The sequence below is a fragment of the Strix aluco genome, chromosome 19 (assembly GCF_031877795.1).
Source record: "Strix aluco isolate bStrAlu1 chromosome 19, bStrAlu1.hap1, whole genome shotgun sequence".
NCBI classification, from domain to species: Eukaryota; Metazoa; Chordata; class Aves; order Strigiformes; family Strigidae; genus Strix; species Strix aluco.
Genome location: NC_133949.1, coordinates 13806857 through 13828984, shown reverse-complemented (window position 1 = coordinate 13828984; position 22128 = coordinate 13806857). Strand labels below are relative to the sequence as shown.

At 39.7% G+C, this 22128-nt stretch overlaps 1 protein-coding gene and 1 long non-coding RNA gene across 20 annotated transcripts in view; one reads left to right on the top strand and one right to left on the bottom strand.

Annotated features, from left to right (window-relative positions):
• Positions 1 to 22128, top strand: part of BCAS3 (BCAS3 microtubule associated cell migration factor) — a 372112-nt gene that overhangs the window by 107850 nt on the left and 242134 nt on the right. For all 18 annotated transcript variants that reach the window (XM_074845789.1, XM_074845793.1, XM_074845795.1 and 15 more), the window contains exons 14-15: positions 694 to 827; positions 12129 to 12393. In XM_074845789.1, coding sequence (XP_074701890.1) covers positions 694 to 827; positions 12129 to 12393 — 399 coding nt within the window. The remainder of the gene's footprint in view (positions 1 to 693; positions 828 to 12128; positions 12394 to 22128) is intronic.
• LOC141932342 (uncharacterized) lies at positions 14735 to 18003 on the bottom strand. Of its 2 annotated transcripts, none has more exons than XR_012625802.1 (3): positions 17840 to 18003; positions 16403 to 16512; positions 14735 to 15274 (listed from the first exon to the last, which is right to left on the bottom strand). It is a non-coding gene; the product is annotated as an uncharacterized LOC141932342 (long non-coding RNA). The 2 variants fall into 2 exon arrangements; XR_012625803.1 differs by lacking the exon at positions 17840 to 18003 and adding an exon at positions 17656 to 17823.

Sequence of the window (22128 nt, the reverse complement as noted above, 5' to 3'; positions counted from 1 at the left end):
ACTGATATATAGTGGGAGAAAAAAGTAAATAGCATATATAAGTTACTGTGATTCTGCTGATCTTCTAATTTAATCATTTCAATACATCCATCAGTGACCTGTTTTCAATGAAGTTAGTACCTAATTTAATATTTCACTTGAAAGCTCTCAACTCTGATTTGCTGCCTTTCAAGCAATAAATCAGACAGTTTCTTTCATGTACGTTTATAAGAAAGATGCTTCTTCAGGATTGTTTTTGGTATGGGTTGTTTTGGCTGGGTTTTGATAATGTCTCTTCCTCCAAAAGTTATTGTTGTAGAAATACCAATCTTTTTTTATACTGGCTCTTTCTCAGTGAAGAGCATTTTGGGGTCTCACTCTAACGTTCATCACTTCAGTGCTTCATATTGGTCACACAAGTTCTCAACTTTATTAGGAATATTCCCAGATTTTTCAGTTGGCTTTTATAGGTTTGTGTTGTAATACTTAAGCAGTAATACTGTCAATATGATTTCAGTTGAAGTTCTGATTCATTTTTATGAAGTGAATCCTTTCAATTCCGTAATTTTCTGCAACTGTTTTCTTTTGTTTCCCGAAAACAAAATGTAAGCCATGCTAGCTTTTTTAGATAGAGATTCTTAAGCCTCTTCTTTTGCAGTGATTAATCTCTTGTGCTTTTGTGTTTCTTTTTTCTTTTTCTTTTTTTTTACCCAGGGATGTTGCTGGTCACTACTGACACATTAGGCCATGATTTCCATGTTTTTCAAATACTGACACATCCTTGGTCATCATCACAAAGTGCCGTCCATCATTTGTATACACTTCACAGGGGAGAGACTGAAGCCAAAGTAAGTTAAAACTATTTGCTGAAGAATAATCCCCAGACACCTTATACATTTTGTGTATGTTGGCACTTTAATGTTTGTTTCAGCACACAAAGAACCTTTCTTATGTTATAGCCACAGAAAGGATAAGAGCACAGCGTTTAACCTGGACAATAATAAATTCTTGCCCTTTACAATGAGGTGCTGTCAGATTTATTCAGATATGACACTACCTCCAAAGAGCCCAGATTATTAGCTGTGTTTGTACTTAACCTTTTCTCATGTAACATGTTAAACATTTGTCTAGTGCCCGTGAAGCAACTGTCAGGGTTTGCTTGACTTCAGTGGTAAAAGCCAAAAACAGACAATTGAAGAGCTGAAAGGAAGAGTTAATCAAAAGACTGTGATGAACTTTTCATCTGCACTTTAGCAAAGTGGGGGAACCTGTTGGAGACTGTAGTGATACGTATTTAACTTCCCAGTTTAAAAATCCTACTCTTAAAGATGGAAGACTAAATTAGGCTATTAGCATAGGGTGAAAAAGTCTGAAATCATATTTTAAAAAATGCTCAGTAAACTGATTTACTGATAAAGTGGAAAAAAGTGAGAGATCACTTTTGCTAGCATCGCTGTGATAGAAGCAGTGCAGCGTGTTGTGCTTGAATCCTTCATTGCAATGCTTTTAGGCATCAGGGGAGCCTCACCTTTGTAGCATTGAGTAACTGTTGAAGAACCTGTTTTAAATACATAAATAAAAATGTCACCACAGGGTAAGAAATGAGTATTGCACTTGCTGATGCAATTACACACTGAAAGCACAGACTTGTGACAGTCTGGCGGATGTAAACTAGTGTGACAGAGAGAAGCCTCAGGCACTGTGATTATGACCCTGACACTGGAAGCTTGGATTATTGTGGTACCGTGATTATAGTTCCTTCAAACCATTTTTTTTTGCCTGTGAGTTGCGCAGTTTCCCTTAAGTTTTTTGCCTTACCTTTGTAACAAGTGGAATCTGAAAGTTTTATTTAATGCAGTCGTAGTTGATAACATTTCAATATGTGTGAATTTAAATTACCAGTAGTTTCAATACTCTAAAGCTTTGCTGTTACCATTCTGGAAAAGTATAATTACTATTATGTGTAATGGTTTACTATAGGAAAGAATAACCAATGTGGAAAGAGAGGGAATTAGGAAAAACTGTCCATATGGGATAACATATGTAGTACTTACAAGTAATTTTTATAAATAATATAAAGAGCCTTGAGATCTGTGTCACACAGTGATACATCTACTCTGTCACCTATTCGAGCATGTACTATAATGGGTTTAGTGCTTTAGAGTTGTATTTGTTCTACTTTCATACAAAAAATGGGAAATAACCTATAATCTATTGAAAACCAAAGCACAGGACTCCAGTCACTAGGAACAAAGATGTTCTTCTGTTTTTCACAGCTGATAAATTTGTTTTGAAGGCATACATTGGAAACCAAACATAACATGTTTTAGAGAATAGACCTTATTGATAGATGTTTTTTGGGATATAGTATTAACATCTCTGTGAAAGCATTGCATTAAAATTCTCAGAATCAACATAGTAAAGTTTTTTCCTAGTTGGCCACACAGTTTTCATTTGGGATGTGAACAGTATAGCTTTTGGAATAGTATAAAATAGAGAAAATTCTAACCAGTCTGAGGCGTGTTGGTGGATTTCACAACTCCCTTGATAATTAACCTATCCAGCAACAATATCACATTGTAGCTGTGGCTCTCAATACACATCTGTCATTTAAAATATTTACATAATATGATGGATGGCTTTACTTTTTCTTTTGGAATAACAGTACTTGTAGTTGATTAGTAGAAGAGTAGTATGTGGTGTTACTCTTTTGTTCCGTAAATTTCATGTATGAGTAGCATTAGATAAGAATTTTGGAGACTGTTCAATTTAAAATTCTCAATGCAGATATTCTGAGACACACACTGGAAGCCTCTATACCTCCTTTCTTGCTTAGAATAGTATTTTTACATTTGCAACCAGACTTTTTTCTTTTTTTTTCCCCCCTGGTTTAAAGCTAACTGTGAATCAAGGCCAATGGTCTTAAAGGTCACCTTCTGTACTGGAGCTATAAAAAGTTCTAATTTGTGTTGATGGACATGAGTGATTATCAGTGTCAAAATTTGTTTAGCTAGTGCCCATTATAAATTGTTTAAACATCATCATTATGTCCTTGTTATATGTGGTATTTTAGTGTCCATACTGAAATCATCTGCTTTCATACGTGAGATTCTGGCCGACAGAGCTTCACCACACATTTCCCAAAATACCCTTCTTTCACAGTGTGATGCATGATTTTTCTTTTCTTGCTTTATGATCCATTAGCGTGTTTCTTGCAAATACTTATTACTGATAAGACCATTTAGTTCACGGACAAAGAACTGGTGCATTGGTAATGTTTATAAAAGTTTCACGTACTGTGTCTGAGTGGCTGTGTCTCAGCTCCCGGACACACAGAAGTTCCCTGTATGAGATTGCTGCTTCTGCACAAATTGACTTCACATGGAGTAGTACACCGTAAGACCAATTTTTCCAATAAGTGTTGCGTCTGCAGTATATGCTCTGTGGAATACCTGGCATACCAGTTCTGCTCTGGGAACAGAAATGTGGGAACCATATATATTGGTGTTCAAATATTGACAGGTATATCTGGTGTTACAGCAATGTTTGAATTGTAATTTCACCCAGTTTGGGATATCAGCCCTGGAGTATCCTCTTTCGCAGGGCTGCAGGATTCCCAGTCTTTGTTTTACCTTGTCTTTAGTGGTTGGAGGGCAGACCAGTAGCTTGGTATTTCTCATCTGTCTCCTAAGAGAAGGTGACAGCAAGTCCCCTCTGTCATTTGTATACAGAAGCATCTTAAGTGGATTAAGTTGCTTAATGTATATTAAAGAAAAAGAAGCAAGTGTTGTGATTTAATAATGGTGTTTTCTGATCGATTTACTGCAATCAAGCAGTGTCTCTAAGTCACCCACATGTCCTACTGAGTCAGACATATTAGCTATACGGTTACTTTGACTTAATAAAACTAAAGAATATATGCTCCATCATGCATGAATTTTTCTAAATTCCAGACAGATTCTGGTTTGGGGTTGAGAAATTTCAGTCTCAAAGACCGTTTCTACCTTTTCCTGACCTGTATTTCTGAAATACAGAGACTGGTTGGAAAGCCATCTATAGGGGTTTTGTCTCCTTTCATGGACATCAGGATCTTGTCCTTAGCCAAAGCAGAATTTGCACTAGATATTTGCCATGAGTTGGCCACTCCTACAAGACAGTGTCACTGAAATCATACCATTAATGAATGGGATAAAATAGAGACTTTCTACTTTGATTTTAATACGGAGTGTTGTATTTGCATTGGCAGTCTATCCCAATAGCTTTACTTACACTATTTGTAACATTTCTGCTGGATGGAGGAGAAGGGGGTGAGGCTCTTTCAGGTTCCTCCGCAAGATAAGCTTTCCCAGGACTGAAATGTTGCTCACAGCAGATTGTGCTGCTATTCCATATATATTCAATGTATGATCATAGGCCCTTTCTGAACAACTGACGGTCATTTGTCCCTGGGCTGTTGTCCAAAGGCATCTGCTAGCCATCTTCCAGGTTTTTTTCTTAGTGGTCTTCTTTTGAGGGCTTGTCTGCCCTGCCAGACCGCTTGGTGTTGGCGTCATGATGCAGAGGGAGACTGAGGTACTGGGCTTGGTAAGGTATAGATTTTTGAGCTTGCATTTCCCTGGATACAGAGTTAAGGGTAAGTAATAATATTCTCCCTGACTGTTCACAGCTAGTCTTCATAACGTGGTTTTCCATCTCTCTTCCTGCATGCTTTGAACAATGAAACAGAGTGTTACTGAGTTTCACAGTGTTGTTATTGCAAATCTATGTTGTATTTGCTGACTTTGAGCAGCAAATATAGGACGAAGCCTTATCTGCTGAATAAAACATTGAGTTGGGACTGTGAAGATCACTCAGTTCCTAACAAAGCCACTGACTTTTTTGTGTGACTCAGATGAAGATGGGTTAAGATGGAAAGTGGACCTCTGTCTCACAAGGGAATTGCAAGAACAACGACCATGAAAGAATATGAAGTGCTCAGATACTTCATTGGTTCGAGTGATGTGAGTCCCAAGGTCACAACATGCAAAGTTACTTTTTGCAAACACAGACAGAAGTCACTGTTTCAGTTACACTGGATTAGTATCTTTTAGTCTTTAAGTGCCACTTACACCTTAGGATTATATTTTTTTACTTAAGAGAACAAAACCCACTCTGTTTGATGTGCTGGGTTACATCATGAAGGTTCATTGCAAGACTGGTTGTATTTAGCCATACCAGGGAGAGCACTGAAGCTCTCGGAGAATCCGAGTTTGCACAATTCAGCTGTAAAGGGGAAGAATGTGCATGTGTATGTGGTGTACGTTTTGGTTAGGGATACATTTTCTTGTCCTACAGCTCTTGCATTGTGAGTCAACACTTACTGCACTCATATTTTTACCCAAGAGCATTTTGGAAGGTTTTTAATAAAGGTATAGCACGTTCTGAACCGAGGAAGCTCATTTACTAGCAGATGAAAGTTAAGACTGTCACCTGATGATCCTTTCTCTTTGATCTGAAATTGTAAACAGAAAAAAAAAAATCCCTGAAAACAGTATTATCTCAACCTAGAACAAATAAACGTAATGATAGCATCAGTGGGCTGGTGGCCAGAGTCCTCTGTAATCTTTTACGCTGTCAGACTTTTGTTATTCTGACTCTCAAACTGCTGTTATAACTGACTCCAGTCAGCATAGGTAAACAGAGGCCATGATAAAAACATTCCAGCATGGGCTGCCACAGAACATGTGCAATTTTACACTTTTCTAGGGAATGCATGAATGTTTTTGTGACGTGATTTCATAGAGACTGTTCAAGGTTGTGTCACGTACCGTGTCCAGGTGGTGAAACATTGAATAGTATACAAACATTTGATGTACATCTCCACGGTTAATAGACATTTCTTCCTATCTTTTGACATACTTATGTAGTAGGCAATATGCAATTACTGAAATAGTCTCTGGAAGAGAGACTTTATTATTTCTAGGAAAGAATCTGGGGACAGTCTTGAAATAATAAAGATTGATTTAGGGAAGTTGCTCAGTCTTTGATGAAAGCAGACAATAAGAAACTGCTGCAATTAGAAATAGCTTAACTATCTTGAGGAGATGGAGCTCTAAGCAGAGTGGCGTTTGCAATTTCAGTTATTAATAGAGAGCAGCTACTCTGGCTGAAGGACCCTACATGAATGTCTCACTGTGCCCAGATTCTGCCGTTGTTTTTCTACAAAACTGAAATCAGTTTTGACGACTCAGGGAGACAGAGTTGAGTCTGTGTGGATCTGATAAATCATATTGTGTAGTCCATAATTTTATTATTTTTTCATTTCTGTTTGTTGCTACATTATTTCCTTAATTTTCTCAACCAAAAAAAATTCAAATACAGACCAGTTTTCTAATTTATTTTGACCCTTACCTCCTCAGTACTGCTGCTCTTTGTCATTGTTTAATGATACTGGTTTTTTATTTCTGCCATCTCCCTGCACAGCATAATTAAATACTTAAGTCTTGTCCTTCAAATAATGGTATGTTTTCTCTGTGACATTGCATAGTGTGCATGAAACTGGGTTAAGTTCCTGTTGCAGTAATGGTAGTCTTGCTTTATTATCGTTTCACTTCACTGTTGAAGTTTAATTTAATGCAGTGAGATGCACAAGAATATACACGTTGTTCCTGGTGTAACTCACCACAACTGAGAACGGGGCACTAGGAAAAAAAAAAAAAGAGCCTTAGGAAGATCAAAATGCATTTTAGTAGTTGTTTCTTGTAATCACTATGAAAATACACGATTCGGTATTGTGAGCTTTGTTTCTAATTATTGCATTATGCTCATGCGTTGGGAGTGGATTTGCCTGGGGAGGTACTATGATAGCCCAGTAAAGCTCCTTCTTTCTAAGAAAATAAGTGATAGTATACATTTAAGCATTGTGCAGTAAGTTAGTACAATATTAACTTTCAGAAGGCCTGAAATATAGAGGCTGGGTATGGGCTGTCAGTCATTCCCAGGAGTAGTGGTAAACAAGGTCACTGCCTGTCCCGTGGGGTTGCTTGTGTAATCAGCCATACCTCTGCCTACCCCATTTTAATCAACTGATGTTAAAATAAGTTTTCTATGTGCTGCCCTTACTTCTTCTTTTGTTTTCTTTCAGTTGTGGATTGAATAATTTTTTTGATTTATTTTGTGAATATGTTCTAATTAACAGAGTGTTTAAATTTGGAGAAGCTGTAGGAATAAGAAAAGAATGATAGCAAAAACTTTTATAGAGTTCCATTATATAAAATAAGTGAACGTATGTCAGCTTTGAAGCCTTCGGTTCAGATGATTCCCTCCAGATTTTTAGAATATCAGAAGTATTTTTTTGATGCATTCAATCTTGAAAGCTGATCTTCACTCGAGCTGTTGACACATGACACGGCCTTGTTGGACTCCGTATATTAAATTACCCTACCGTCTCGCTCAGGTCAGACTCTGAACACGGCAGTGCAATTTTCATTCAGTTTTCTGGAGATTGTTACATCACAGTGTTTGAGACATGGGGAAATAGGATAGTGGGTATTAAAAAGAAGCATAGGAGAAGAGTAGTTGAAGGACAACAGAAGACAGCGTAAGACGGGAAAAGTTATGGAGGTTAGAAGTGAATGCTTTGATGGAGAGGGTTGTGAGAAACAAATGGTGATGGTGAGAGAAATGACAAAGCTGAAGGAAGCTGCGTGGTGGAGGACTCGTTGTATAATACAAACGTATTGAAAGATTTCTTTCGTAGCACCTGTTAAGAAAACCTTTCTCAGACTGTTACTTCCTTTCCATAGAAGTACTGGATGATTTCTTTCCAAGTCATGCTAAAGCCTACCAGCATATCTGAAACGTTGTTTAATTGTCTCTGATAGGAAAATAGTCATATTGTCCATGATTCTGGAAAGAGTGGTGATAATTTTGTGAGGGTACTGAATTTTCTGTTCAACAAAGTTATCATATTAATACGTAAAAGAGTCAGTAGCAGACAGTAATATAAGAAGTGCAGCATGTCTGGGCCGCCTGAACCCCTTTCGGGTTTGACAAGAACTGATTAGGATTCATGGAGCAAGCTGAGGAGTCTGTAAGATATGGATGGAATTTCTGCAGACCTGCTGTACCACAGGAGTCACAGGATACCTGCTTTAGACATGGGTGAATGGGGGGATGCGCGCTGTTATCCTCATAACGTTCTGTGGTTGTATTAAGTGCATTCCTTTGGGCCAGAAAAGGCTTTGGTGTTTCTAGTGAGGACCTTGAAGTATTCAGGGATTTCACCAAGACTTTTGGATATGCAAGAAATGTAGCTTGAAGCATAAGGAACCAAACAGCTCACAAACTAGGAGGAAGAAATGGTAGTAGAGCTAGGAGAAAGCACTGATGTTCCCACAGAGGTATTTAGTATTGCAATTTAAAATACCTTAAGGGTTCCTGAGTTAAACAAAATCTCAGGTCTGTAATTCCCTTTACTGGCCCAGACAGAAGAGGATAGATAAAATTTTGAAATACAGACATGAGTATTAAATCTGATGTTGACCTTGAGCTATGGAATAAACTTTGCATCGTGAGAGATCTAGTGTACTTTGTGCTTTATTAACAAATATCTGTAAACGCTATGGGGTCTTGATTGATCTTTGGTATCTAAACATTACATCATAATTAACAACAAATCCAGAAATATATTATAAATATGTGAAATAATAGTACATTAACCTAAAGGACAGCAATAAATTGCAACGCTTAGCATAAACTTGAAAACCACTAATGGGCCACTGTGCAGTTTGTTTATACTATAAGCAGTCAAGAACTCTGTGTAATGTACAGTAACAGCGTGGTGGAGAACAGCAGGTCTGATGTGATAATTTATATATTTTTTTCATGGACACGCACAGCTGATTTTTTGAAGTAATTTCTGAGACTGCTGTGATGAGCATTCTCCTTCCAGCCTGGTTCACTGCTTTCTTCTCAGTCTGCTAGAGAGTTACGGGCTCCTTTGCGTTGCACAGATGGGTTTGTGCTCTTTGGATATGAAGGTATTTAATTCATGCCCTCGTATGAAATTGGAACCATTCTCTGAATTACCTCCTTGAGCAGTCTGTAGTACTGCTACTGATGGTTTGTCTCTGAAAGACCAGCGAGGCCGTTTTTGAGGCTGGTAGGAGACAGGTAGAATTACTGCATGAATAACAGTAGCTTCCAAAAAGCTTTATGTCACTGCCGAGGAAGGTTTCATAGCTGTATTCCTATAAATCTTACTTCATCTCACACTCATCTGTCAACACTTTTTTTTCTTGTTATTACTGAGTCTTAAAAACCTGATTGTTCTCTGCCTCTGTGGTTTCAGCCATATTTTAAGTAGTGATGACCGTGATACCCACTCTCCAACTGCAGCGAGCGGTTGTGATCTGAGCGTTTTGGAATACGTTGTTCCAGACTTTCTTCCTGAAGATCAGGAATACTTTTTTTCTGTGTAATGTTTACGCTGAGAGAAAACATCCTGTAATGATTGCTTCCCAGTTTCTTGGCTTGTGTTGTCATATGCCAGGGCTGTTGTATGTGTTTTTAAAGCAACATAATCCCAAGGATGCGTACTGAAAACTAAATATTAATATAGAAGTATACACATTTCTGTTATGCAGTGCAATGAGATACAATTTATTTTTCTCGATCATCTCAGAAATGTCCTCTAAAAAGGCTCGACCAAATAAGATAAGAGAGGGTATGTGGTAGGTGTGAGTGAAAGCAGTGATTTAAAGAGTTTGGCTGTGAAATTAGTTGTGCAGAAGGGAAGAGATTGAAGAGGCACAGGCAGCCTGACTCTGTCCTGTAAATACAGCTCAAAGGTGTCAGTTCGCAGGGAGATCTGTCAGGTCCCTTCCAGCTAGCTGTGGTTTCGGGGGAGAACACTTCTGCAAGGAACATGGAACTACAGAGCACGACAGAAGAAACTTGTGTTGGAGGTAGAGAGTGAGTGAACATCAAAGAGGAAGGAAGAGAAAAGCTGTTTCGTTGAGACTGGGACAGATAGATGGTTTTAGAGATCAGAAAGGGAATTTAAAGCTGGATCTAAAATGAATACCAAATATTTGGAAAACAGTGATGTGTTCAGAGGGGTCACATCTAATGACAAACATGGTCATTCTTTGTGTTATTAGAAATTAGAAAACATGGCCTTTGATAGGATGGGAATGATATTCCAACAGCCTTAATGATTTTATTGTATTGGTGATCTTTCTGTTGTAACTGAGAATGGCAATTTGTATACGGTTCTTATGTTTGATTTTGACCAGTAGAAATTGCCTCTTTAAACAGCAAGTATTTAAATACTCTTGGTGCCGTAGTGTTTCTCTGACTCCATGGCTTTGGGGTTTCTTTTTTTGGCTCTTGTTAATCCCTGTGGGGTCTCTAATCCTTTTTGAGCAATCTATTAAGGTGAAACACTTTGTAGGCAAACTAGGAGCTCTAAGTGCTGGGACTTTATGTCAGTAATACCAGAATCACTGAAAGTGCTAAACCTGTCAGATTTGGGGGAGATTGTTTAGCTATATCATTAGCAGATCATTTGGGTATGTCACCATAATTGAAAAGAGCAGGTGTCTAGCGCTGTTTTTTAGTTTATCTATGTAATGTTGATGAAGCATTTTGTGTCCTGACAGTCTGTCAGCCAAATATCTTGTCACAAGTCACAAGACTTAAATCCTTTTTTTATCTCAAAGGCTTCAGGGCTCAGTTGGAAACTCGCACTTTGATGAATACTTGCTGCTTTTGTCTGGAGTAGCTGGAGTGCATTTCTGGAATATTTGTTAAGATTTTATCAGTGTTTACTCCAATTTGAGTACCTAGTGTATTGTAAAACTGGCTTCAGTGAAATCTTAAAGAATTTTATTTAGCTTATGCTGTTTAATAATATAATGAAAACTAATCCCTCGTCTGTGTATTTGTTTGCCCTGTTAAATCCCACTTGCATACGTGGTTCTTTTTAGTCAGCTTTTACCTTTAAAAACATTTTTGGAAGAATTGTTTTAGGGTTTTTTTTCCTATGATAAATCATTTTAACCTAGACTACTTGTTTTCTTGAGTTGTCTGCCAGTATGGGGTTGGAAACAAACTTTAATCTCTCTTTTAAAGCATTCCTTCAGGAACAAGAATTTGCTTTCCATCAAAGCGTTGTGTAAAGCACACTTAAAAGAGAATTAAATCCTTCTGGACTTCGTATCTGAGATCTCTGCAAGGAGTAACCATAGTAGAAAATATTTAACTGTATTTTTATATGTGCTTCCAGACTGACCATTTTAAGCTAAAATAAGATTTGGGTTTCTCAAGTAGTGGATAAGTACTCATATGCATAAGAAGAAATCTAACTGGGGTTTTTCCTGGGGCTTTAATAGCTGATTAATAAAGATTCCTATGTGTAAAATGGAGTGGGTTTATGTAGAGAAATGGCCAAAGTTGTTCAGTTTCTTCTTGACAAGATTTTAAATCCAAAAAAAAAGCATAGGTCCTGGGCTACCTGGATGAATGGTAGTTCCACTGAGGGATACACTGATAGTAGCAGGATTAGAGACCATTATAAACAGCTTTTGAAAATACTGGCCGTTGATTTTTGGTTTGTTAAGTTATGTAGGACATGGTATTTCTGTTAACTTAAAATACAGTTTTGAGTGCCAATATTTGTCAAAATCAGGCCCAGTGGTGAGATCTCTCTTCTTCTCATCCCTCCCTTTTCCTCTTTTTGGGTAATCTCTAAAAATTAAAGTAAACAAGCAAATAACAAAACATGTAATTGAAATGATTTCCCAACTCTTTTTAGAATGAAATTCTATTTGAAAATTACACTGAGCTCTTGTGGCTTTCTGTAGTACTTTGCAGCATGGTTTGTTTTCCTAAGTTTAGGCCTGTTGAAAAGAAATATCTCAGAATATTTTGAAAAGTACACAAAATTTGAAACTGGGTATTATAATATATACTTATATACTGAATATATACTGAATACTAAGATCATTGATACGTATGCAAAAATTCAAGTTATTGCCTAAACTTAGGGGTTTTTATTCACATTTCCAATTAAGATTTGTGTTTGTTTAAAACATGATAGTCCATTTCCTTTGTTAGATGTCTGTACGTTGGTGAGTACATTCCCATTTCACTCCTCTGCTTTCTAGGTACAGGATATCTCCTTCAGCCACGACTGTCGTTGGGTTGTGGTCAGCACGCTTCGTGGCACGTCCCATGTTTTTCCCATCAATCCTTACGGCGGCCAGCCCTGTGTCCGGACACACATGTCACCCCGGGTGGTGAATCGCATGAGCCGATTCCAGAAGAGTGCAGGGTTGGAAGAGATCGAGCAAGAGCTGACATCTAAGCAAGGAGGACGCTGTAGCCCTGTTCCAGGCCTGTCAAGCAGCCCGTCTGGCTCACCGCTCCATGGTAAATCCCTTATTTTCTTTTTTCCCTCCCCCTTACATTGTCAAAAAATCTTTCCCCGTGTCCTTTAAGATGTTTCCGTACCTGCTGTGAAGCTGCCTGACTCAAAAAGATTTGGTTCCTAAATACCTTTGGAGATGTCAGCCTAAAGATCTTCATAGTCTTCCAGCTTCACCTTTCAGCAGTATTTGCTAACAGCCTGAACAACAGAAACATTGATTTTACCAGAGATTGCAGAAATTGATTTAGTTCGTTCTACTTGCCCCTGTAGTTTGTGCCACTAAAAAATGATTTTCATAAAATAAGGTGCTGCAGATATTGTGCAAAAATATGTAATGTATGCAGATATTACAGGAATGAGCCAAGGTATAAATACTTCCGAAAGATAGTTCTAGTTTTGCAGCTTAAGTAAACTGTGCTATCACAGGTGTGTTAATAATTTCCACTCTAAGCTGAAAGTTTTAGGGTCTTTAGGTTTCAAGTTTTGTTTCCATCTAGCACACATCTAGGTAAGTAATCTGGTCTGTATTCAAATGCAGTTACCTAAAATTTTCATTGCTTATTGGCTTGATGATCATGAAGCACATCTGGATATCCATAATAAATATTGTTTGAGGAGAAATGTGGAAACCAGGCAATGTGAAGTCGATGGCATAGATTTTTGCCCACTTTTGCTCGAGTGTGGGTGTGAGCAACGTGACAACGTACAAAGGGAAAAAAACCTGTAAGAATTGATCTGTACATCCTACGCCTGTGGTGGACGTGCTTTGGAGAAACTAAAAGGTCATGAAGGAGAGGCTCTAAAAAAAGGCACAAACATCATCATTTTCCCAGCTTCTTCAGTTTAGCCTTTGCCATTCTTTTTGCCCTTCTCTTTCATGAGGTCTCAACTAGGAGCTGCTTTGTTTGGATTCAGGATTTGCTGCATCCTTACCCTTGTGTTCTATTAAGAGTAAGTCACAGCTTCCATTGAAGTGAAAGTTTAAATAGCAGTTTGGTACGGGCAGCCACCCTTTTCCAGTCTGAGAGTATTAAAAATGGCAAAGAACGGTCCCTCTTCCCTAATTGTGAGTAAGATTAGAAGTGCTTGTGAAAGCCCAACTCTGTGCTGTCATAGTCAACATCTTTGCTGCTATAGAGAGAACCTTTGTGGGATTTCTGAATCAAAGGAACATTTTTATGACTTGCTGATTATTAAGGGAACCAGACTTGTCTCAGAGGCCGCTGTATTTTCTCCTTTGGACTTTTCTAAACAAAGTTTTCTGCAGAGCTGTTCTGGAGCCATGCTCCTCTGCCTAGAGCCACTGGAAGGCACCCAAGACGTGATCTGTAGTTTCCTCCTCCTTGGAGACATTTGTGTATCTACCATTTTACTTTCTCTCTCCTCATTTTACAGCAGCTCAGCATTGAAACAGGCTGGGGAGGGCTGCAAAGGTTTACCACAGCACATCCAGTCCCTTTTAACGGTTGACATCACGTAGAGGAGAGGAAGGGAACTATCAATTCATGTAGCAGCTTTCATCCAACCAATTCTGTTTTGTATCAAGGGACATTGCAGTAAGTTGTTGCCTTTACAGTACTCTTAGGTACATTTGAAGTTTTGAATAGATTTGACACCTTTTTTAAGAAGAAACTGATTTCATTTGCTTTAGGATCCTCAGTGGTGGACAGATTTTCTAGGTAGGAGAAAGACATGCATGGATGAGTTACAGAGAGAAGGGGAGCAGCATTTATGGGAGTGTCTCAAGAGTTCTAAGGCTTCAGTTTTCAAATGTCTGTCTTGAAATATAATTAATAAATGAGATTTTTTTTTTTCCAAGATCTCCGTGCAGTCATTATTGTTTGGAAATTAGCTCTGTTTAAAGTTAGCTCCATTTGAAATCTGCACATGGGCACTGAGAATTAAGGCAAGAAGGTAACAGGTTTCTGGAGAACTTCACACAGGTTGTGCTCATCACTTTCTCACAGTGTAGAAGGGCTTGAAGTTGGACACATGCTAAGACTGTTGGTACCTTGCAGACCTTCATATGAAAATTTTCCATGAGAAATGTGAGGATTGTATAGAGGAATTATCAGAGTTGCCTTAAAAGAATCTTAGAAGAAAAGATAAAATAGTTTGGTTTTAAATAATCCATTTGGTAAAATGTTCTAGTGGTTTTAGTAATATTTTTGCTGCTTTTTCGTTTTGGTAGTCTTTCAGTTTACCTGGCTGAAGGCAGGCAGGATATTGAACCATGTTATCTGCCCTTTATAAAAAGCCATTTATCATCAACTTGGGAAAAAACCCCTGAAGTTCACAGTGACTTTCAGTGGAGGTATTTGTGTGTGTGTGTGGCAGCTGGATTAGCCGGAGACCAGTGATTATTTTAATTTGTGAGCTAAGATGTGTTTACTCAGATTGTAACAGCTCCTTATCATATTATAATGTTAAATTACTGTTGTTTGGCAGAGTTAGGGCGGTCTGGTGACAGGAGTGTAAACTAGTACTCAGAACAGAAAAGAGCAGTTCAGGGTTTAATTCTTTGCTTTACTTTTAACTCACTCTGTGACCCTTGGTAAATTTTATTCAGCTAATTTTGTCTATCAGCTTTCTACTGTGTAACAAGAACAATAACCTCTGTGTTCCCCACGTGTGGAATTACTTGAATTTTATAGTTTTCTTCAAGAAGAATAACTGTTACTTTCCTTAATCATCCCTCTAAATGCAGCTGATTATAATGCAAATAAAACCAAAGACCGTGTCCTGGAGAGCACCGTTACACTGGGACAAATTGTCGATTAAGTGGCAGATTCAGAGAAGTTTGTGATAAACTGGTTTTATCTCTGGAGGATTTTTTTGTGTGGAGTCGTGTCATCCTGACTTTCCTCTTACATCGTTCGCAACCTAGAAAAGTTTCAATAAATCCTAAATTAGAAAAAAATGCTGTTAATCCTTCTGCTAACACTTTTTTCACATTACAGTAGCATTGCTACAACCTTAGGCCTAAAGATGGATTTCTGTGAGCAAAGTGCTTGCTTCTTATCTTCTTTTTTGATTAGCAATTGTAACCTATTGATGTTAACTTGTGATTAGCTTTTGTTCTCGTAAATATTTTCAGAGTTCAGGCTTTGTAATATTTTTCTCACTTGTTTTTTAGCACCTAGTTTCAAAATGAAACTGCTGTGTATATAGTAGCAAGGCAATCTATTTACATTTTGTTCGGAGTACCCTAGGAACTGTTTACCCACACAATGTAAGCCTTTACTGGGGGTGGGGATGATTTCATTTCCAAATGAATCATAGTTTGGCTTTGTTCACTTTAGCGGACTAAAGTAAACTGTTAAATAGAGGATGATAAAGAGATATTTCCTTTGCACCTTTTATAGCTAACACAGATTTTGTTTGGGCTATTCTGTGTGTTAATCCAGCAAAGTTAAATTTTGTCATTCCGTTGGATTGCCAGAGCGTGCTGTCAGTAATACTGGAGTTGGGTTGGGATCCTTTTATGGGCTTTTACTATTATGAGACTATTATGACATCAGTTGGTTGTGGGGCTGAACATGAGGGTAGAATATGGCCTTATGTGACCTTTTTACTTGTATAAAATGGGGTTTATGGTATTACCTGTCCCGCAGGTACACTGTGTGGGTTAATGGATGAGTAGTTAAAACAGAACTACGTCCTTGATTACACAAACATATCCCCTGTTCTCTTCAGGACACCTATATGTGAACAGCAAGGAGCATTTAGCTGTAAAAACTTAATGCTTTATTTGGAAGATGGAGAGGTCTATACAACTCTTACTATTTTTATTCTGCAAATTAAAATTTACAGTGTGGTGTTATCATTACTTTTTGCACCACCAGTAAGTTAAAGTCTCCCTAGCTCTACTCTGAGGATTTTTCTGTCATTGCCTGCAGAAATTTCCGTATCAGAACAAAAAACCAATAATATAATAAGTGAAGCACATGTTGGACCTATAGCTACCCATCCACACCTACTAAAAACATACATTAATAATATGATACTCGCTGAATGTCTTGTCACTTTGTTGGGGATTGAAGTATTTATTTGGATGGTGTGGTTTTGCCAGAAGACCATTCATAATGCACAGTGGTTCTGTGTCAGATTTAATACCTGTGCTGAAATGGAGATTTTAGAATTATGAAAAAGCATGTCATTCTGTATATATTGCATTCAGGCTTGTATTCGGTTCTTTATAAATATTTTAGTATAGCACATTTTTCACAGCAAAATCTTTTTTTCATTTTAAAAGTCAGAAGGGTTTTCTCTCACTTTTCCTTCATTTGTTACAATATCAACGTGATTAAAATCCAAGCATGAAACTAGAAGTTTGATAAACATGCACTCTGAGATGCTTTAAATATTTTCATGTTACTTTTCACTATTTCCCAGAGTGAAACTCCTTTTACTAGAAGAATTCTTATGGGAAAGCAGAGTTGAAAGGACTGACATCATCAGCCCTTCCTGAAAAACAGATTGGTTTCCTTTAAGTAACACTCACTTAAGAAACCACCTATTTAGAGAGAGGCAGACAAAAATAGTTTCCAAGAAAATTAACTGTATAATAACTTAAAGCACTGGAGGGCCGTTCCTTTGCAAAGTTTAACTCGAGAGCGGGCACTGTAAACACCAGTTGAAAACAGTTGTTTGAAAAGTCTTTATTAAGCTTTAATTTTTCTCTTGGTAAAGTGTAGCTTCTCTCGACAGAAAACAGTTTTTATGGATGTGTAGAAACAATAAAGCAAGCTGCAGAATAGGCCTGATTTTTTTTTTTAAATGTATTTTTTAATGTTTTTATTTGTTTAATCATTCTTCAACAGCATCGCACTTGGCTATTTTTTAAATTTATTTATTTAAATGCACTTTCAGATAATTTCCTTTCCAGCCTCGTCTAGAAGTGGAAATTTGTCTCCAAACCCTTTTTTTTTTTTTCTCTTCCCCCCCCCCCCCGGCGCCGCCTCCGCCCGCGGCGGCCGGGCAGCGGTCAGCCTGCAGGGGGCGCCCCCCCCCCGGCCATGCCGCGGCCGGGACCGGGGGGGCCGGGACACCCGGGACCGGGGGGGATCCCGCCCCGCCTCGCCCCTTCCCCCGGCCGGGAGGGGCCCGGTGTTCCCTCTGCCGGCTGCTGGCGGGGGTCGCTTTGGGGCAGCGATGCTTTCCCGGGGGGAGGGTTTGCACCGCTGGCTCCCGACAGCCTCGCGGGGGTGGCTGTAGAACAGGGGCAGAGCACGAGCGAACAGGGTAAAGAGAACAGAACAGACCTTCTTTTTTATTAATTCGGGGAAAATGTCCATCGCAGTGGCTGAGCTGCTCCTGTAAAGCCTCCACACCGACCGGGCGGTGGGCTGCCTGAAATGCGCAGCGCTTCTCTCGAGTTCACGCTCCCGGTTGAAGCTTCTCTCTACATTTTTAAGGCAATTAGGAAATAAAAAAAACTCATTTTACCTGGTGGGAATTTTCTGCTAACGACTTTTAGAGACCATGACTTGCTTCTGGAAAGGTCCCAGGTCATGCGAAGCCTCTTGGCTGTGGCAGTGCGGGCAGAAGCTGCAGCAGCCCCCAGATTACACGTGTAGAGCAGGGGAGAGGAGGTGTGAGCAGCTGACCATAAGCACCAGTTTGGGTACTGGCCAGGAGCTTACTGGTTGTAAACGAGCTCTGGTTTCCCCCCCCTTCCCCCCCCTTCTTCCCCCCTTTTCCCCCCCCTTTTTCCCTGCCTTTTCCCAGATTTCCCCCCCCCCCTTTTTCCTCCCTTTCCCCTGCCTTTTCCCCCCCTTTTCCCCCGTTTCCCCCCCTTTTCCCCTCCCTTCTCCCCCTTTTCCCCCTTTCCCCCCCTTTTCCCCCCCTTTTCCCCCCCTTTTCCCCCCGTTTTCCCCCCTTTTCCCCCCGTTTTCCCCCCTTTCACCCCCTTTCACCCCCCTTTTCCCCACTTTCCCTCCCCTTTTCCCCATGCTTTTCCCTGCTTCCCCCCCTTTTTTCCCCCTTTTCCCTTCTTTTCCCTTCTTTTCCCCCTTGTTTTATCCCTTTTTTTTTTTTTTTTTCCTTTTTTCATTTTTCTTTTTTTGTGGTGGATGGAGAATCAGCAGAGTGAAAGAAGTGAGTGGTATTTTTTGGATAATTTCTGAAGTGGAAGGAAAAGATCCATTCCCTTTAGATAAGTAGGGAAGTAGACTGATAAATTCTGTCACAGGGGAAGTTCGTGTCTGTACATAAAGTGTTTTAGAAGTGGGTTTTGTAAACAGTGTAGATCTGAGACTGGGGCAAATGTATGTTTGTCTTTATATTTGAAAAAGGAGTTGCAGGTATTCCAGATAAATTGAAAATTGAAGGAGACTGGCTTCAGAAGGGAATTGCCGTTCTTGAGATATGAAGTGTAAAAACACATGACTGAGTGATTTAGCACAGCAAATGCCGTCGCAGTGGTCAAAGCAAACTGCTTCGGAAAGAAGCGGAGGGTCACCAGGCGGAGGGGAAGTAATAGGTAGTGCACAGGAGACCGCGATGTCAAAGATTGATCGCGAGGTGAAAGGGAGGTGGAAGGCAGAGAGGAGTTGGATTACCACAGATGTGAGCGTCCCACTGAAGTTTTCCTGTCAAGATGGATGATTTCAGTCTTGGTAACATCAAACTGAAGAAAATTTCTATAGGGTCAAGCGTTGATGTGTCAGAGGCATGTGCTGAGGGAGTCCAAGAAGCGTTAACTGGATTTTTAAGTGTTTCTCTGAAAACGACTTAATAAAATGACATTTTGGGATTCTATTGTTATTTCAATTGTTCCCTCGATTACTTCCTCTTAATTTACAGTTAAATGATGTTTTTCCATCTGCAAATCTCACCAGTTAAGCAGGTATATAAAGGTTTATAATACACAGGGTAGTGTGTTTCCTTCTCATAGGCGGTGAGTAATAAAGACATCCTGCAGATTATGCATCGCTTTTGAGAGGGTTTTGCAGTTCTTGCCAACTGGAAAATGATAAATAGTGATATTAGCAATGCACAAGAAGGAACGTGATCCAGTACTTTATGGCTTCTCAGTGTGCTTTATGTGTCTGTGCAGAGGGCTAGATGCACTTGCATACGGGTGAAAGTATTTTAAGGAGAAATGAGTGTGATCAGCATAAAAGCAGTCACTAAGATTGAGCTTTGAAATAACAAGCCAGCTGAAAAGAGTTGGTCACTGAAGGGGGGATGCAGGAAAGGTTTTCTCAATGGTGTTTGTGTCCAAAGTTCAGAAGGGGAAAGCCTGGGACCAGGTCAGGAGAAGGGACATCTAATAGAGGGGAGACAGCGTGGTCCAGAAATCTCTTGGTGGGTCAAGGAATCTAAGTGGCTCGAGGGAGCTGTGAGCAGTGAAATGACAAAAAGTAGCTTTGCTCACCTGATAGGAGTCTGTACTGGGTTTGGTCAGAAGGTGAGAAAATAGAATCTCGAGTTTTTCAAGAGACCGTATCAGCTGAAGGAGGAGGTTTAAGTATTGAGGGTGTTGTATGACAAGTAAGGTTTGGCATGAAGGAAGGTGAAAGCATGTGAAGCTCTGCATTAGTAACCAGCAAGGGAAAGGAATGGGACGAGAGCTGGTGGGAACAGGCATTTTATCGATGGACCTGCTGAGTTCAAGCTCAAACACCTCCTGCTTCCTCTGGCAGTGGGGATTCTGGGGCAGAGCCGCCCTTGCGAGGGCTGATCCCTCGTGCCTGCGGTCTGAATCTGATTCCCTGTGTATGTGATGGTGATGGATTATGCAGTAAATGGGTGCTGCCCTTGTTGTCTTTTTTCCAGTTTATTATTCTTAAGTAAGGCATTTAAATCAACTGTGCATTTTTGGTAGTCTGAAAAATGTAAACACTTTATGGAAAGAAACGTAAGCGTTAAGATTGGAAATAAAATATACTTGTATCTTTTAAAAGGTTTATCTTTACCCTTAAATATGCTGATTGGGCTTATTCTTTTTGCTTAGTCTTCGTGGGCTGTTAAAATCAGTTGCTTTTTCCCATCTCAAGGAAATGCATCTTTGACACTTCTCATGACCTGAGTCACGATGCTGTCACAGAGCCAGAAAACGTCCTTAACGGTCATGGGTAAAAGAGCAGAGCTGCCGAGGGTGTGTGGTGGGTGGAAGAGGGAGAGAGATTGCTATGGTTTACTTAAGTTCCTCTTCTATGGGTGTTTCAGACAAGCCATTTATTATAATTATCCATGGATATTATTATCAAGTTCTCATATGCAGTGGTTCTCAAGGCACTTTTTTTTTCCACATAACTTGGGATAAATACTGTGTTTTCAACCTGGATTGAATTCAGATGCTAAAATATTTGTGCTAATTGTTGCAGCTAGAGCAAGGGAAAATAAGGCATAGTTAAAAAGGTGGGGGAAAGAAAAAGCCACAGATATATTAACATGTAGTTTATTGTCAAAACTAAATTCTAATAAGCTGAGCCCTTTGGGTAAGGGGCTGCTATTAAATTTTCCCTATCTCATCACCCAGCACAGCTGCATACAGAGGTGTCCTTCAGAAATTCCCAGACCAATCAGTTTGCAGTTTCTAAGACAAGCTGACCAGTTTTTCTGACTGTGTTGTCCCAGTAAAAAGAAAAAAAAAAAAAAAAAAAAAAAGGTTTGTAAAGATCATTTTATTCTGTATCATTGGAAGAGACGTCTGGGATGCCCAAATTTTCTAACGTTCACAATGCTGAAGCATCTCGGAGTCATCCCTGAAAGAAGGCTTTGAGTTCAGAACTGTGCTGATATGAATTATGATTGATAGGCAGGACAAGGGGCAGTAATAGTGCATACTTGTTTTCTCAAGCGCTTCATCATTCACCAGCAGACTCTGTTAGTAAAATTCCCATGTGCAAGAAATTGGAGTAACAGAGTCTCTACACAGTGCCTAGAAGCCGCCCGTACGATAACCTCATTAGTGGAGTGTTAAGTCTGAGCTCACATAGTCTTTTCCTTGGAAGAGTTTGCAAACTCAAGTCCGGTGCTGTGGTAGCTACAGCCACAGCTTCTGGTCCCGAGCTGGCTTAGGGCCACGTGTTGGGCAGGATGAGCAGTGCACCTTCGCGTTTGTCTGCAAAATACTCCATAGCTGTACCTATAGTAGCTACAAGAAATGAATCTTGCAGTCTTTTAATCTGAGAAGAGTTGAAGGTGCAAGGTCTGGTACAAATAGGATGGCAACGTCTGGACCCCCCCCCCCGTGGCTGGCGTTTGCCAGCGATGACCCAAGAGCAGAAAGGCCAGTTTGGCTGATTTTGCTGGTAACCACCATCAGGAGCAAACCAGCTGAAGTGTTGCCGCTGCTGCCTGCTTTATGGCTGTGCAAAGCCTGGAGCCAACAGCTGGCAAACAAGTTTTGTTGTTGTTTTTACTTCAAGGAGAGTTTTGCCCATAAATGGACTTGAGCTTTGCACCAACAATATTTTTAGTTAAATAAATCCCGAAAGATGATTATTAGGCGAGGCTTGTGTGTGTGGTGGTGGAGGGGTTGTTTTCTAAGGAAATGCTTCAAGGCGCCTTTACTGTGGGGAACTTTAGCACAGCAAACTGGTGTCTGTACAAAATGAGGAGGGGAAATGGCAAGGCAAGAAGCAGACATTTGTTTCAGGTTTTCAAGAAGGTATTTTTTACACAAGGCAGTTAACACTATGGATGTCCTCACAGCTGCTGGTGAGAGGTGACATGGGGCCCAGGGCACTGTTGCTGTTCTGGCAGAAGTGGTTTCCTCTCCTTTT